The sequence below is a fragment of the Pipra filicauda genome, unplaced genomic scaffold (assembly GCF_003945595.2).
Source record: "Pipra filicauda isolate LSUMZ 115617 unplaced genomic scaffold, ASM394559v2 scaffold57_size4234018_pilon, whole genome shotgun sequence".
In the NCBI taxonomy this organism is placed as follows: Eukaryota; Metazoa; Chordata; class Aves; order Passeriformes; family Pipridae; genus Pipra; species Pipra filicauda.
In genome coordinates this window covers 2194415-2212699 of record NW_024104731.1, presented here as the reverse complement: position 1 = coordinate 2212699, position 18285 = coordinate 2194415, and the positions used below count along the sequence as shown (strand labels likewise).

At 34.0% G+C, this 18285-nt stretch overlaps 1 protein-coding gene across 38 annotated transcripts in view; it reads right to left on the bottom strand.

Annotated features, from left to right (window-relative positions):
* Positions 1–18285, bottom strand: part of RIMS2 (regulating synaptic membrane exocytosis 2) — a 458893-nt gene that overhangs the window by 160897 nt on the left and 279711 nt on the right. For all 38 annotated transcript variants that reach the window (XM_039387624.1, XM_039387618.1, XM_039387621.1 and 35 more), the window contains 3 exons: positions 15257–15325; positions 6288–6444; positions 1868–1984 (listed from right to left, as the gene is read on the bottom strand). In XM_039387624.1, the coding sequence (XP_039243558.1) occupies positions 1868–1984; positions 6288–6444; positions 15257–15325 (343 nt within the window). The remainder of the gene's footprint in view (positions 1–1867; positions 1985–6287; positions 6445–15256; positions 15326–18285) is intronic.

The following is an 18285-nucleotide window of genomic DNA, read 5'->3' as shown; positions in this document are numbered from 1 at the left end:
AATAATCTCATCACCAGCAAATTCCTGACACTGTTTTTCTAACACATTCTGGAAAAACGAATTCTTTTTCTCTAAATCAAGTCAGTCCAATAGGGATGATTTGATTGAAATGATGGGGAAATATTGTGGTGCTGTACTTCAAGCAAACTTTCACTGCTATGCATTCATCTGTGAGGCAGCAAGAGAACTGGCACAGTGAACAAACCCAGCAGCATTCCATAAGACATACGCAGGCTCAGAGGACAAGTTTAGATACTATTTCAAGCATGAGTGCTCTAAAAATCAACATAATATTATATCCCAAATGCATTCTGTAATTTTCTTTTAAGGAAACAGCTCAGAATCTTCAAGTTATTTATTGCCTTCTGTGTGAAAATCAGACAGTCTCATGACTCAACTAAATAGGTTGTATTTTCCATAAGTTAAATAGAAATATTAAATAATATATTGTAAAAAAGAGGTTAATTTATGATCTACCATACTTGTAAGTAATACAGTCAGTATCCTGGATTCTAAATACTTGACCATTTTTCAATATATTTATTTTTTGCTCACTTGACTTTTTTTTTGGACAAATTAAATTAAAAATCACTGAAATAGATTTATTTATTTTAATTCCTTTTGGTACTCTTTTTTTAAACTTATCAAAATAGAAATAATTAATTATTTTTTTTCTTCTGAAATAAGAAAAATATTATAATCTTCTGAAGAATATTGTCTTGCATTCCCTATAATCATTGACCACCACATCACTGTTCTTTTAAGAAATATTAACCTTTTCTGTTCAATATAGCTCACTAAAAGGCACTGAAATTCTTTGTATTACAGTTGGGTAACCCAACTATGTGCTTTGATGTCACTTGAGGAATAACCTCTAACGTGAATCTGTAAAAGTATTAACTCCAAATATTAGCCATATGTCACTGGAGATTACAAAATATATCTACATTACTCCTTGCTATATTCAACTGTGAAATAAGACAATATCTGGCAATCATTTCTCTCATTATAAAATGCAGGTTTTCAACTTGGTGCATAAGAAGCTGGAAGATTTTAAAAATTAAAGGTAATAAATGCTTTCTGTTTTGATTTTCTGACCTGAAGACAATGAGGTGGAAAAGATCAATAATTTTTTTAATGTCACAAAGTCATTGCCACAATTAATTCAGCAAAATGAAATACATTATTCAGTTATTGGTGAAATGTTTTTTTCTACAGCATTAAAATTCATAAAGCTTGAGAAAGCTCTGCTCACTCTTTGGAAAGTTCCATCAGGCAAAACATTAGTAAGGTTAGTCACAGTCAGAGGTGCCTCTAAACACAAAGACCCTGACTTCATACATGTTGCCCTAAGCTTTTTTTTTTTTTATTAAAATTGCTCAGAAGTTTGAGCAAAGCCAAACACAGAACACAGTACTAGAATACACTTTTGTTACACCTGCGAACTGCACTGTATCCAATAGGAGCATTACATTAACATGGAGCTAAAATTATCTGGTTTTATACCTCTTTATTCAGCAGCAAAAATCATCAAGTCTACTGCTCGATCTCTTAAAAAGATATTCAGCACAAAGAATTTGTTAATACCTAAAAATATTTTTATAAAAAAGGACAATTAACTCAATTAACTATCTGTACATTTTCTCATATATTTTTTTCAAATTCCCTCCTGGCAAAGATAGACTCACTTGACAGTGTTGTCAGCCTTATGTGCACTTTGTATCTTTTAATGTATCTCATGTAACCAGTGGATAAATGAGTAGGGAAATGCTAATCTCTGGGATTAGGTAAATAAATTTGCTATTTCCTTTATCAAGCTACCATGCTGGAGTAACTCCCATGTTCCTAATTGCAGGCTGGTATTTACCTCTCTCTGTCCGGGGAGTAGTGGTCGTCTATGACTCGGTGCCTATCCATGCGGTTCAGGGTGTTGTAATGCGCAGCGGTAGATCGAGTCCCTCGTGGTCCCTGATCCACATTCCGACTAAGGATAAAAGAGATCAGATTCTGAGTTTTGAGTGTGCCCGCACTGTATACCCTCACTGGATTGTACAGACAAGTATTAGTAAACATGTTTGTAATGAGATCTGCTAGCTGACATAGCTTTTGCATAAATTTACTCTGAAGTAATGTTAGAATTCAAAAAAATTTGCTCATTTAGAAAAAGGTGCCAAGTCCCTGATAGGGATAGAGTTTTCTTCCTTTGTTTCAATATTTGTTTGTTTTGGAAATGAGAAGAAAACTTTTTTTTTAATTAGAAAGGTTAATTTCAGACAAAATTTCATTAGTCTTTCCAGACTAGTACCTTCAAGGAGAATTTCCTTCTAGCTGAAACATGCACTGTAAAAAACTTTTCATGAGCTCTTGATTTTGCTATACCATAAAGATGTAAAATGTAGTAAGTTACAATGGGGACTTCTGGCTGTTAGAGTGGAGTGTAACCTGCTGAAATCATTGTCATCTGAATTAAAAATAGCTGCTTGTTTGTCCTGGAAAAATTTATTCTATAATCTCATAGAGAATCTGAAAGAGACAGAACTGTTTAATTAGAGTAAGTGGTGCCCACAGTGCAGGCTTTGTTAAATAGCACCAATAACCTTTGCAGTTTTGTACTATTTGAGACCAAAGCTTTGCCCATCGATTGCTTTACTCAGTTCAACTATTGATACCTACTGATACACACTAACTTCACTTTTTCTGCTCTGTAAAAAAAATCCACAAGAATAGGAAGATCGAAGACAAGTTAACTGTAATAATTATTAGATAATTAAAACAATTGTTTTGTATGGATTTGAAAATGACAGATTGCATGCTTCCCTCCACACAAATTCAAGTTTTAGGCCAATAAATTCTTCTGTCTCCTGTCTTTTACTGCTATCTGCACTAATGTGAGCCTCTGATTTGGTTTTTGTTGCTGTTGATTTTTATCACTCAGATCCTGTGTCCTTTCTTGTCACTTTGTCTGCCCTTTTGGTACCATTATCCTTATCCTTTGCCATTTACCAATTCCTGATTAGTGTTAACCTGTATATGTATCCTTCACTGCTGCTGCCATGCTGTTGTTTATTTCTGCATATAAGTGCTATGAAGATGTTGCAGTACACATAAACTTTTGCCTTCGGCTCCATCTCATTTGTTATAAAGCATTTCTCCACTCTGGCATTCATGAAACCAAATATGGCTGATGAACTTTATATTTTCCATATTAATAGTACAATTCTTCTACCTTCTGGTCTAAAACTCTTTCTTTCAAGAACTTTTCTGTATGTCTTTTAACCCTCCCATTTATACTGAAAAGATAGAAAATCCAGTATAGCCTTTACCTGCCATTGAATACTTTCATGTGTATTTGTACTTTAAAATGGACATTGACAAGGTTCTTCTGGTGTCTTTTGTTAACTCTTTTATTTTCCCAACAACTAGTTCTCATTCCTCCTTTCTGTACTCTAGTTTCTGTCCGACCCTTTTCCCCAGGGTCTCTCTTTTGATTCAGGTTTCAAAAAAACTATTTTATCTTACTTATGTCTTCTTTTCACTTAATATTTACGTTTTCCCAAGCTATCATTTCTTTGTAAAACTTCCCAAAGATCTGGGCTCTCTGGCCAGTAAATCAAAACTCCTGTCAAAACTCTGACTATAAGACTTAGTCCTGAAAACTCAATACCATCCTCTCTGCTAAAATCACTTTCCATAAGATTATGTTATGAGCTTATTTCTCTAAATAATTTTTTTTCTTGAAATTTCTGTATTATCAGATTCTGACTTCATGCTGATTTTTAACATCTTACAGTACTGTATTTCTTCTATTTCAAAGTGTTAATACTATTTCAATCCTGTTTCACTCTGCTGAGGATATCTTTATCAGCCAGATTTACTATTTAACAGAAAGTGACATACTTCCTCTAATGAACCTTGTTTTATAAGAAAAGTTTCTTTCACAACACGTGAAACTCCTTTGGAACTTTCTTGCAGTTGACAGAACACGTACGGAGCAACTCGATAACAAGTACGCAGGTGAAAAGTTGTAATTGCAGGTGATGATGGTAGAGAATAATAAACATCCTGGATTTATCACACTATTTCATTATAACTACTTTCTGTAGTCACCTTCATCTTGCTTTTTCAAATGCATAGGTTTAGAAAAAGCTTAACTCAATGTTGTTCCATGCCTCCCACAGTCTAAACTTCATTCTGATCTACAGAGAGAATAAGAGTCCATTAAATGTGTTAGCTGAAAACACCACAAGACCAGTATCAATTTCTTGTCAGCTACTATGCAGTGGGCCTTCGGTGGAGTTTATGAAAAAAATTCAGTAGGACTGAGGACTGAAAAGTGGCTTCTAAGATATAACTTCTATGGCCCAAGATCTCCTGCCTGCAGAGGTGTCAGTCACTAAATGAGAAATCTCTGGGTGTGCAGCACGCTTAGTGCAATTAGGACATCTGTATAGCAGCATGTGTATAACAAACTCAGTTAAAGAGGGTGCATATGTGATTGATAATGCTCATAGCTTTCCTGAGTACCCCTGCATTTTCCGTAGATTTTAAAAAGACATTCCTGCAACCCATGGATTAAGCTTCTTTTCTACAAATGCTCAAGTTCTGGTATCCCAATTCTTTGAGCTCAACAAGTCCTCAAAGAAAAGATTTGGTGTGTTGGCAGGGAAATATTACATAAATAATGCATTTGATTCTGACATTGTAGGAAACAGCTGCAATAAATTTAAAACTATATTTAAATATTTAGCTTTAGGAAATTCAAAAGCAAGAAACATTTTGAACCCTTAGAGAAATACAAAACTACAAAAAAAATGAAGTGTTTTCAATAGTGTTAAACAAGTGTTAATTACTAGCTTGGGTTAAAGTTTGGCCCAAAATGCATACAGTACGCATGCACACATGAAAACACAAACATACACATACAAAGAGATTTTGCTCACATTTCCATTTTTATCCAAGACAAATAAACCCTTAAGATTTAGCATAGGCAATTACTTAGGCTGAAATCAGTATAGTAAAAATCAGGATGGGTCCCTTTTTATCTACTGTTTATGTCTCATTTCAAGTCAGACTGTGTGGTTTTATATGGGTGTAGATTTCAAGTAGAAACACACAGTTTCTCCCTGTTAGCTGTATGAGATGATATGGGATTCTTTGGGACCCTAATACCTCACTAATGCAAAAGGATATCATATAGTCTACATTTGTTAGAGGAAATGGGAGGTAAAAATGAAATTAAAAAGTAGGAAGTCAAGAGAATTTAAAGTTAACAAAAAGAACAAAGATAACAGAAGGGAAAGCAGAGCACAAGAGAATCAGAATAGCTGCAGCAGAAAGGGATAGACATGTTTACCTGGCAGGAAATATTGGATACCACATCTGAACTATTAAAGGGAAATTGTGAACATTATGGGCAAAAGAAATAACTTCTTTCATTCCAACTGAATTAAACCATTTGGAAATGTATCCATACATAGCAACAAAAGTGCTGGAAAACAGGCTTCATTCCCGTTTACATCTATCCTTCTTCTTCCTCTTAAGAAAGTTTATTTTGCAGGAGTTTTCTTAATTCTTGCTTAAACAGTATATTCAACCAAGTAGAGGTCATTACCCAAAAGGGACTGCTTTTGGAAGAAATTTCCTGATCTTTGTTTCACAAGATAAACAGTTATTAGAGACCTTCTAAGACCAGGAGTTGACATTTTTCAATATAAAATTGTATGTGTGTCAGCTTATTCTTGATGCTTGATAAAACTATGAAAAAAACTAGTAGAAAGCAAGCTACTGCAGGTAGGAAGTGCAGCTCTCCCAGAACCTTGACTCTGGGAAGGGTTGAAAGGGTTGAAAACATCCATTGTCAAATGAGTGTTAAGGGAATGTCAAACCATCACATACTATAAAATATGGCACCTTCTAAATAGCTCTAGAAAATGAAAATATGGAGAATATTTTGCTTTCCTTAGATTGAACTGCACTGATTTTTGATGAAAAATTAGGCAAAAATAGGCATAAGTAATTGTATAATCATATGTATTTATATATAAAAATATAGAATTATATAATCATATGATAAAAATAAAATAATAATAAAGACTATAAACAAGATAAAATTAGGTATAAATTAGGCACATCAGTATAACATAAGAACAAACATTATTGGCTTTATATAATTTTTTAAGATCTAACCAGTTCCTTGCCATTTTGAAAGTCTGGAGATTCTTTCCAGTATTGGTACAGGATCAATACCACTAAAATGTACATAACTGTGTAGTTAAACAACAGTTTACCTTTGTGGGGGAGGGACACTGGGAGACCACGATCTAGTCCGTCCTATACTATCTCCACGGTGAGGGGACCCTGATCGAGAACAATGATTAGATGACATAACTTGTTCTGGCACTGATAATGTTGAACTTTGAAGATCTCTCCCATTATGTCGATAATCTAAAAAGAAATGCAAATATTCAGTGAATCTGAAGTTGCACTTTTTAATTTCCTACTGTAACTGTAGTAGTGAGAAACACAATAAAAGATGGAATTTGATCAAGAATGTTATCATGTCTTCTTGTGTTCTATAACAAAACATACATACCTAAAGTTGACTCCTGTCGTTACAATTTATTGTAGTATCAATACAGTTCCTATAGTTATGCTTTAAGAATATAGAAATTAATTACATATGCACCAAACTAGAGATTTATAATAATAAAAATACCCAAATTTAAATTTATTTGTGGTTGATATGATGCATTAATAATGAAACTAATAAAACATTTTTTTCTTTGAATAACAAAATTATTACTTTTTTAATTAAAATTATATTGCAACTATTGTGTGTAATGTATCTCAGACAAAAATGTCCACAATTAAAAATTAACCCAAAGTTCAGTTTAAAAATTCGTGGTAGGAAACTACTATGGAGTTAAAAAAAGAGTTTGGGTTTAAGAAAGATTTGTATATGTGAAATGATTAAAGTAACAAGAACTCGATGATATCAGATTTCACTCATGATTCTGAATTAAAACACAATATTTCCTTCACAAATATACAAGCATCCTGGACCTAATCTTGAATTAGGATAACAGAAGGTATAAATGGTCTCAGCAGAAGTCTTCCAAAGGCTACCAGATGGACATTTTACACAGGTTTTTAAGAAGAATCCTTTTAAAAGCTGGATTTATTGAAGTGACTGCATTTAATTCAAAAAAGTTCAATTCAGTGTCCCTGGGTGCCACAGTCTCTGGAAAAAAGATGCCAGATATACAGCAATTTCAAATAAGTTTCCAAAAATTTTTTGAAGATCAAATTAAAACATGATGATAAGGAATTGAAGGTTTGCAATTCTTAACCTGATTACAGTGTTTTGCAGAAAGAAGTCTTCAGAGAGTTCTTGGTGGCTATGACAACTGATATAACTGTCTTCTTTTATTCTAAAGACAGTAACCAAGTAAAGAATATTTAGAGAGATCCACCTGACACTGGAAAAATGTTGGCTCATAACACTGTTATTCTTTTACCATGAGAATCTTCTGAGACTACAATAGTATTTGGTCTTCTACTCCATAACTTGTTATTTTTCTTCCTGGTAAATGTTCAGTAAGGTCCAAAGCAAAACCTCACTAATTCAGTCCAATGTTCAACAGTTTCAACTGAGTATTCATATTTATTGCATGGCCTTAGGACCAAGGATGTATATGAACCACTCTAATTCATAAATAACTTTTTCCTCCTATGTTAAGGTGTAAACTGCTTTGTGTGTATCTGGTATGTGTGTAAATAGGGGGAAAAAAAGGGACATCACCGTTACATTACATTAAGATAATGATGTTGAGGATCAGATAGTCTCTCCTCACTACACAGCAATCAAATGATGTTATGTGTAGCCTCAGCTGAGAGTCAGTAATGAACTACAGATTTTTATCTGTATGAAGTTCACTTCTTAGCATATGCACTGACAAAACAAATAAGGGACAGCGCAACATAGTTCTGGGTGAAATCACCAAAGGAGAGACGGGGAAATTTTATCTCTGGTTGAAACAGGCTATTATTCACTCACCAGTAAAGCAGAGAAGACAAATAAATAAAGTTTTTGCAAATTAGTCTGGAGATCAAGAGACTCTGCAATTCCATAATTCTTTAACCAAAAGATAAATAGTTAAAGTAACAGTACTGGAGAGCCCACACAGCAGCAGGCTCCTGGCAGGACATATGAAGATGTGGAAAGAGAAGCCCACATTGGAGCAGGTTTGCTGGCAGGACTTGTGACCCATGCTGGAGCAGTTCATTCCTGAAGGACTGCATCCCACGTGAGGGACCCACACTGGAGCAATTCGTGAAGAACTGCAGCCCATGGGAAGGATTCACGTCAGAATTTCATTGAGAACTGTCTCCCATGATAGGAACACCCCACTGGAGCAGAGGAATTGAGTGAGGGGTCCTCCCCCTGAGGAGGATGTGTGAATTGACTGACTGCAGCCCCCATTCCCCATCCTCCTGTGTTGCTGGGGGAAGAGGTAGAGAATCAGGAGTAAAGTTGAGTCCAGAGAGAAGGGAGGGGTGGGAGGAAAGTGTTTTAGAATTTAAGGGGGGAGGTGGTATTTTCTCATTATCCTACCCTGATTTGATTGGTAATAAACTAGATTAATTTCCTGAAGTTGTCTGTTTTGCCCATGACAGTAACTGGTGAAGGATCTCTCCCTGTCCTATCTCAACCCACAAGTCTGTTACACTCTTGATTCAGAAGGGGAGTGATGGAGTGGCTTTGGTGAGCACCTGGAGTCTAGTCAGGGTCAATCCACCACACACATAAGTGAGTAGCAAGTTATTAAGAACTTCTATATACTGAAATAAAAAACATGATTTACAGTACAAGTACACAGACAGAAATATTGTCTTATTATCCTAATAACACATATCTATTGATATAAAAAAAGCAGAGATGGTTTTTTGTATTCTGGATACAAAGGGAGAATTTGTTGCATTTGGAGATTGAAAACAATGAAGAGCAGTAATCTGAAGAAATAAGAAAATCCTTTAGAAAAAAATCAACAGTTTATATAATATTTGGCATGTACAGATATTGAAGTACAAGAGGAATGATAATAGCATAAGGTATTCTACCTGAATAAACATAATGAAAGGCAAGGTAATCAGTTAACAAAACACAAAAACCTCCTTTGTCTGAAAAATTCCTCAAAGTGAGAACTAGTAAATCAAAATTATTGTATTTATTAAATCTATATAAAGAAACAAATCTGTATATAGAAACAAATTAATTCCTTTGAGGAAAAAAGCCTTCTCCAGCTCTAACTTGTTATTGTAGTTGACCACTTGCACAGTATTGTTGCAAAAAAAGTTTATGATTATGTAATTAACTGCTAAGTCTAAGCTTGACCAAAACTGGGGTTTACATTAAACTGGAAACAGATAGGTATTTCTTTCTGGTAACTATCACTGGTCCTGCTTCCTTATGACATATCAAAAGGCAGAAACTATCAGTATTCCCAGTAATTTTGCATCAACAAAACTAGACCTGTTTAGCTGTGTTCAAAGAAACAGATTATTTTCTATGCTTTGTTGCCAGAAAATAAACTTTGAAATTCATGACTCATTTACTCAAAACAAAAATTTCTATATTTATAAACTTCTTTTTAGGTAACAGGTCACACATTCAAGAGTAGCAGTTTCAGTAGGGCAACCCACTAACATGAGATAATTCCAAAGTCATCTTTTGGTTTTCTAGAATTAATGCAGCTGATTTAACTGCCTGTACTGTAGGTGTGATTTAACTTCAATTTCAAAACTATTCCATGTGTCCTGGAAACAAGGTTAGTGAAAGTAGGTAAAAATATATTCTTGTGGAAGGATTATAGACAGAAAACAGGTCATAAATGCAGCTTGACCAACGAGTTGCTATTGAGCAAAGCAGATAATTATTTATAGCAGTAGTAAAAACAGGATAAACATTGGAATCTGCTTGCAGCTATAAATACTGAGTCATTACCATAGAACCAAAGGCTTTATAACTACGGCAAGCCTCTTAAATCAACATAGAGAGCACACAGAACCTGATAATCAGTATAGAGATAATCAGCGATAAACAACTTGAGCTGCAGACACCTAAAGACATGACAAAGATATCCTCAATGCCACCATCTTTTTCTTTTCATGGGAAGTTTTCATTAAAAACCAATTCACATCAAAAAAGGGATATTACAAGGCACACTACATACAGCTTATTCGGACCTGAAGTTTTAATTTTATTTGTTTTAGGGGAGACTATTAATATATTTGACTTAAATTATTTACCCACACAGCATGGCTTTACTATGCAAATATTATGCTACGAAGGGTACATGTTCCGTAAATACTGATATTAATGAATTCTTACAAATTCTGCAGCTTTCAGGCACAAAATTGAAGAAAATTACAAACTTCCAAGTATGAAGTTCATATCAACAGCCCTAAAATAACCCTAAAAAATTAACTGAAGTGTAATAATGAAGATTTTAATTTAGATGCCTTGCTGCTTTGTTGACTTGACAGAAACTCCTTGTATGAAAATTGTTCTAGAAAGACAATATTAGAATTTTTGTTTGTCACAGGCAACACAATTGACTTGTTTCTGACACTGATGCTAAGTGGTGTTTTCTGCACTTTAGCATCTGTACTTGATTGAGGCATCAAGCTTTCTCTATATCAGATATTTAACTTTTTAACACTCACTGTGGTTGGGCTTAGAACAAGCACTAATTAAAAGCAATTATATAATCATATTACCAGAAATGCTTAACATAGCAAGATTTCACACATGGGCACTTTGGAGAGAGTTCAGTTCTTTTATACAAACGTACTCAGCTTCTATGGTGATTTGAACATCTAAATGAAGAATTTAGATGTCCTCTAAAACAAGTGCTGACAGTAACTGATAAAATAAATTGAATTATTAATATCTGAATAGTCTATAAGTTGAAGATACATTATTCATGGCTTTGGGGAATTTTTTTGCATCATAATATTATTCTACAAATGTGGGAAAAATGAATGTGTAGTTAAAGGAACAATATTACAGTAGGAACAACTGGTTACTTCCTCTGTAGTAACTCAGTTCCTTAAAGGTATTTTTAGCTCTACAGCACTGATGGTATTTATAGGCCCATCACACTTGAGACAATTCTTTTGATCATTAAGGTGTATGGAAGAGCATTCCCACACAGTAATAAACTAGAGCTTACTGTGTTTTCAGTCCTGTCCCTATACCCAGTAAGACTTGCAAAGTCTGGGGGGAAAAGGAACCAAACTACCAGTTACTATACAGATGTTCCTTCTTAGTTAAGTACTCATCTATGTATATTTTCACGTGTCCCGCAAGTCAGATTAGCCCTCCTCACACCGTTGATTAGAATTTATCAGTCTTTTCATGTAGCATTTCCTTCTTAGAAGTGCTCATCACCACGATTGTAATTCATCCCAGCTAGGCTTGCCCTTCTGTGAGAAGTATCCATCAAGAGCATCTCTGATAGGAATGCAGCTTCACTGCACATTTCTGTTGCCTATTATGTGTCTGTTGCTCTGTAGGCATTAGGACTGTGATAGAATAAAAACTAACATGTTGAGCTCATACTTGCTTAACTTCACTCCAAAAGAATGCTACTGATAATTACTAATAATCTGAAAATAAAACTTTGATTAAATTACATTTTTACTTTCATAGTAGAGTGATATAGCTTATATTTAAAAATCATTTAAAACTAGTTTCAACTAGTTTTAAAAAAAACATTGAGAGAATTTAGATGTTTGAAGAGGAAGATGACAGCTGAGGAAATGATACTAAAGATTTTATTTAATAGTAAAAATGCTAAGTTAAAAATTCAAATAGTAAGAGAACAAACGTAAAAATAAAAAGTATACATTAAGAAATGAAACTAAAAATGCAAGGAGAAGCTTGAACATGTACCCTTCATAGCATAATATTTGCATAGTAAATCCATACTGTGTAGATAAAAACTTTGAGTCAAATATATTAATATTCTCTCTTAAAACTGATAAAATTAAAACTACAGGTCTGAATTATAAAAATGTGTTAAGAACTCTGAGCATAAAAGTAACGTATACATAATTTATTTAAAAGTAAGGAAAATGATTAAAGATCTATTGACCTAGAGGGTCAGCCATTTTAACATGGCTTGAACTTCCCTTCCAGTTTGGGGGGGATTTTTGAGGCACATAGACTATTGTTTTCAACTCAAGGGAGAACCTGGAAAGAACAGATTTTAGAGCAGGACATTGGGTATTAACATATAATAAAAGAAGAAGGTTGTGAGTGTTTATGTCTGTAGTTACTGGGCTTTTGGGTCACTGCAGGCTCTCATTTAAGGTTAGCTAGTGATCTACAATGAAATCCATATTTTAGTAAGGATAGAAGTCACACACTCTATGTGCTAACACTGTCTTTCTATAGGCAGTTGATCCCAAGCTATAACCAAAGTGTTTGTGTGTTCTGTATCTGCTTTGAGAAGCAATTATCAACAAGATTCAAGTATAAAATTCAGCTCACACTATTAGCAAGTAGAGAAAAGGATTTTGGTTTCCTCTGCAGGGAGGGCTGCAACTTGACAGTGAAAGAATTCTTTTGAAAAAAAGGACTCCTCAGGTGTTTTGAGAAGTAAAACAAAAATGGATAATTGCTTTTCATTCTTCTTCAAACACAGAAATAATAATTTCTTTACTGATTGTTACTGGTTTTTTTCTAATTTACTTGGTTCTAACTATCCTCTGAATAAATATCTTATTTGTATTCTTATTTGCTCCTGAAACATACTGCTATCTTTTGCATAATGACAAAAACTTATCACTATAAATGTATTTCATCTCAAGGCTGTGGACTTCATTCTTTTACTTGGTAAAGCTCTTCTCTACAGAGATTTGCAATGCAGTTTATACAGAATTCACTGCTTTACATTCTCCCATAATTCATCTGTTGAAACATCTCAGATTAATAGCATTTCATAATACACTGGAATGCTAATGAGATATTGGTGTAGAACTGAATTTTAAACATTAATATCTCAATATTTTAGCCTTACAAGAATGATGAGAATTTTATGATTAAATGATCTTGACAATACGTGTCTCTGTTCATAAAGTCAGACTCAGTGGGTTTCTTGTACTCAGTAGGTTACAGCAGGTTCAACATAAAACTATGAAGTATCCGGGAGGAAAACTATTTAGAAATTATAGTCCATATTCATTGAACTTGTTAACTATAATGCCCAATGTTCAATTTTGGACACTGGAAAGAAAAAAAAAAAAACACACTCAAAAATCCACCCTGTTTTTTTCTGAACTGTATTTAGTGTTGTAACCTAAATAATGTTTTGTAAAGTGCTCTGGAATTTTTCAAAAATCAATATAAATATATTGTATTGCTTTTATCAGTAAGCACGTAAGAGCATCCTAAAGGGCATGTGGAAATGCTGATGTACACCCACACAGAGCTGCTGGTGACAGACAACTTTGAGGGCCAAAGTTTATTATTCAGGACACCAAAACTAATGCTTTAAATGGTTTGAGGGCTATGCATAAGCAATCTAAAGACAAACACAGAACTGTTAATGCTGCTCCTTCTTCTATCCTGTGCTGATTAAATCCAGCAAAGATGAAATATAATAGATCTGTTCTAGTCTTTCTGATCCTATGATGAATGTACATTATATTTGAAGAGAGTTATTTTAAATTCTTCTAAAAATTTCTTTTTAAATACGTAATATCACAAAACCCTTTGTGACAGTTGCTGGTGTAGAATACACGTGTAGCCAGAAAAAAAGACACAGAAGTTTTTCAATCTATTTATCATTGGTTTCTTAAAAGCCTTTCCTGTTGACAGAAACAAGAGACTGATATTTATTTCATTTTTCTAAGCAGGCTGATCCAAGCCACAAGAAGGGATGGCTTCTGTGAATAATTTTTCCAAGAGATGATTAAATATTAAAATGGTTTGAATTGGAAGGGAACTTTAAAAGACATCTAGTCAACCATTATGAATAAAAGTAAATTAAAGAGGAGCCAAAACAGAATTCCTGTTCTTCTTCAAGATTTCTAGAGTTTAATTCACAGGTGCAATACTTGGAATATGCATTAATTTTACAGAAAGGATCACTGAGAGTACTCAACAGATCTTAGCAAACATACTTCATGTAATACAGTATTTATATGGCAGACAGAAAAAGAGCAAAGTGAAGTGTCATGTTAAATAAGACCTGAAAATACAAAATGAAAGAACTGGGGTAAATAAGAAAGAAAGAAAACAAAGAGAGACAAATGGCTTCATGCAAAGAAGGCATATATTTAAATTAAGATTGCGATGAGTCTGCAAATGAGTAGAGGAACCTTAAATGAGAGAGGGATGATAAGGAGAGTGGAAGATAAGACAAAGATAAACCAAAAGATTTGCAAACACAGAGACAGCAGCACAAAAAAAGAAAGGCAATAAATTAATATTTCAAAACCAAAAAGATCATCAAACTTTCCTACCACACAGACAGGTTGAATTAAAATGCAACTAAGGTGTAGAATTGTCAGTAAAAATGCAAAAGCTAAAAGATCCTAAAGGTACATCAGAAACTCAGGTAAGGGAAGTAGACTTATTCACTGAACTGTAAAGACCATAATTTTACAAGTTGTCAAAATATGAGTTTATCAAATCATAAAATTTTAAATCTAGATGTTTCAAAAGAATCTCTCTAATGTTCAAGCACCTGGCAAAACTCAGTACCTTTTTCCAGGACAAGAAAATTATAACAGCTTTAAAATGATGCCACAGTAGGCACTCTAGAAATATATCCATCAATCCCCCTTTTTCCCTACCATTATTATTACGCTCCAAAGTTAAGTTGATACATTTCTAATTTAACTCATCAACAGCAATATGGGAGCCCTTATTTTTGGGAGGACAGGCAATCTGAAAGCCTTAGTGCCTATTAATCAAATGACCATTTCTAGGCATTTAATAAAAACAGTACTTTTATGCTATTTTTTCATTTTATAAAAGCAACAAGGAAATTCGCACTGATTTTTTCCCCTTTGTTAGTAATTTTTGAGGTTAATATATATTACCCATAATACTTATTTTTGTCTCTTGAAAAAATATACATTTAGGTCCCACTTATTATTCACTAGAAAAACATAAAATTCATAATAAATTATAAATAAGTTATATTTCTACTGAACATAGACAGGTAAATTTAGACAGTAATACCTGAAACAACACCAATTCCATCATCACAGTCATAATCAGAGACTTCACTGTCGCTGATTCTTTTGGATCCTGGGGAAAAAAAAAGAAATGTATATTTGTCTTCCTGTAAGTTAAAACTATCCTTAGACAATAACACATAAATATGTACAGATTTCATCCTAGACAATGAATCATTAATATCAGCATATAAGGTTAATTATTCATGTTACATTATTGCAAATGTGTTAGTTTGTACCAACTATTTTCAGCTAAATCTTTAACACAATATAAAATGAAATGCTGAAATACATCTCCACAACACTGTTTTTAGGAAATATTTTCATGTACTTCATATCTATATGTATTAATTCCATATAGACACTGGATTCACACTGTTCATCTTTCAAGTTTTCATATAATGGCACCATCACTCCCTAGAGTCTTTGAATAACAGAAAAATTAATAATAGCAATAACATTAAACAGATGTAGGATTTTCTTTGAGGTCTTAGCAAGGATTATCAGGAGAACAGGCGGCTTCACACATATAGTGCACCATTAAAAACAAGCAAACTATTAGATGCTCTGTAAGAGTACCCCTGCCAAAATAACTAGAGCTTAGCTGGAGAAAGTAGGTTGCACAACCACAATTAGAGCCAAAATGTAGGATGAGTATATGCATCAGTTTGTGTTTACCTTAATTTTACTTCAGTCTTCAGTGGTATCTTTTAAACAGCATTGATTGCTGAGATTAGAATTAAGCACTGGCATGTGAATTCTAATTCTAATTATTCTAATTCTAATTATTCATTTGCTTGTTTTAAACATGAAAAACCCCTGTTCTTCACCAAGATGGTGCATCTATTCTAATTTTCTGGTCATCTAAAAATAGGTAACTCGAAGGTTAGACTAGAAGGTAGAAACTTTAATTATCATCACAATTTCAATCATGTGCAAGATTTTTTTTATTCCTGGCACAGCACAATTTATTCTGAAACACACACACATAAATACAAGTAAAAACTGGGAATAAACCTGAAGAAGCCCAGGACAAAGCAGTACTAATGCTCTGTCTGGGTAACTGGCAGAGAAGGATCTGTAGTCTCCTTTTCCCAATAAAAAACTGGAAGAGCAAGCGCTAAGAGGATTTTTGACAAAAATAAAAAGGTTTCAATTTAAGGAAATGTTAGAAATCATTTGAATTAGGAGAACTGCTGTTGTTTGTAAGACTGTCTAACATTTGTCTACCCACCAGGGGATAGTGGAAGGTCCTTCTTCAGCGGAAAGAATGTGCTTACAAGAACTGTACGAAAAAAGATTTCTGTGTTGCACCCTTCTAGCTTTTAGCAGGCAGGGATCCTGGTAACTGAGACTTCTCCTAAGCTTTTTACCATAAGTAAGTAATCTACTCATTCTCCACAAATTCATGTAATTTCTTTTTGAGTCACAGTATTTTCTTGGCCTCTGTAATATGCTATGTCAATAAATTCTGCAGTTCAATTATGCATTGTGTGAAATCAACTTTTCTGTATTTTATTTCTATTAGATTATTTCAGACAATGCCCTCTAAACCTTTGTATTCTGAAAACTTGAATCAGCATTCTGTATTTTCCTATAGTCATCTCTTTTTTTTTTTTTAGCTGAAATAACATTGTTTTGTTCCTTTGAATATGCAAACCATTCCATATTTCTGATTGTTCCTGCTGTATTTGTTTGTATGTTTTCTAGTTCCTCTGTGTCCCTTATGAGAAATAGGAAGTGATTTCAGCAATTAAGATGTGGGTGTATGAATTTATTAACTAGATTGCAGACTATTTCTTTGAGGGAAAATTTCTCCGTTTAAAAACTATTCAACTAAAAAATGGTATAAGTGTGATATGTGCTAATTCTTAGAGAACAATCTTGTCTGCCAGTACACTATGCAATTTCAGTAAAGAAATGTTAATTGTGGTTATTCAATTGTAGTAAAGGTTGGTGCTTTCCTCATAAATAGGAAATTAAAATAAGTACAGGTAAACTCATGCAATTCTCATATGGTAGAATTATTAGATCAATTTATTAAAAAATATTAGAAATAGCCATGCTACAATGGGTGGGGGACAGGTGTCTTTGAGTTAAGAAATAACAGGAAGTCTTTCTGTAAAAAATTAACAAGAAAATGATGACCATTAGCCCTCAAGAAAACCCAGAAGATGAGGGCAGGAGTGAAGGAAAAGATTTTGACCTCCTCTGATTATTTTCTTAATTATAGTATTACAGAGGCCCAATAAAAATCCTTCTTTCTTCCCAAAGAAAGCATCCATTCCACCTGTGATGCTGTTCCTGCTGCCATTTTCAGCAAAGCCTTCTACTTGTGTGCTGATATACAAGCCAGTGAGCAAGCAGGATTAGTCTCCATTTTCCTTTGCCACTGATTCAAAAGCAGGTCATTAAAGGACAATATTTGTGACCAAACACTAAGCAAAAGAGCCATACCAGCTGGCTGGGATTTGGCTGGGGTCTGAAAGGCTTCTGCCTTTGGGGGCAGAAGCCCCCAAAGTGAGTGCTAAGCAATGTGATTTTGTCCTCGGGAACCCCTGACCCTGCTCTGGCAGCGAGTCTGTGGCTGCTGTGCAGAGATACCAATAACAACACTCAGGTTCTGTTGGAGAGAAGACTGTGGAACCTGAAGCTGAGGGAAACTGAACAGTTTGCTGATGCTCATCACGTGGATGCTTGGAAAGGTTTGTATCGTGAAAGATGTAAAAAGGCTGAATCAACTGTGATTTCAATGGATATCATTTACTCAACATCTAATTCATTCTTATGAATGAATCTAATTAATTACAACTGAGGTTGCTTTTTATTTATGTTTATATTTACAGCTAAGCACATCTGCTTAAACATATTTTTAGAATATTCTGTATTCTGAAGGAAAAATTTGCATCTTTGAGGATGAAAATAGCAAGCTGTTGTCACAGTGGGCTATAGACTTCCCAGCTGTGTAGCTAAAATTATGTTGTTGTAGTCACAGGATACATCTGGCAGAAAAGAGAGATTAAGAAGCTTCAA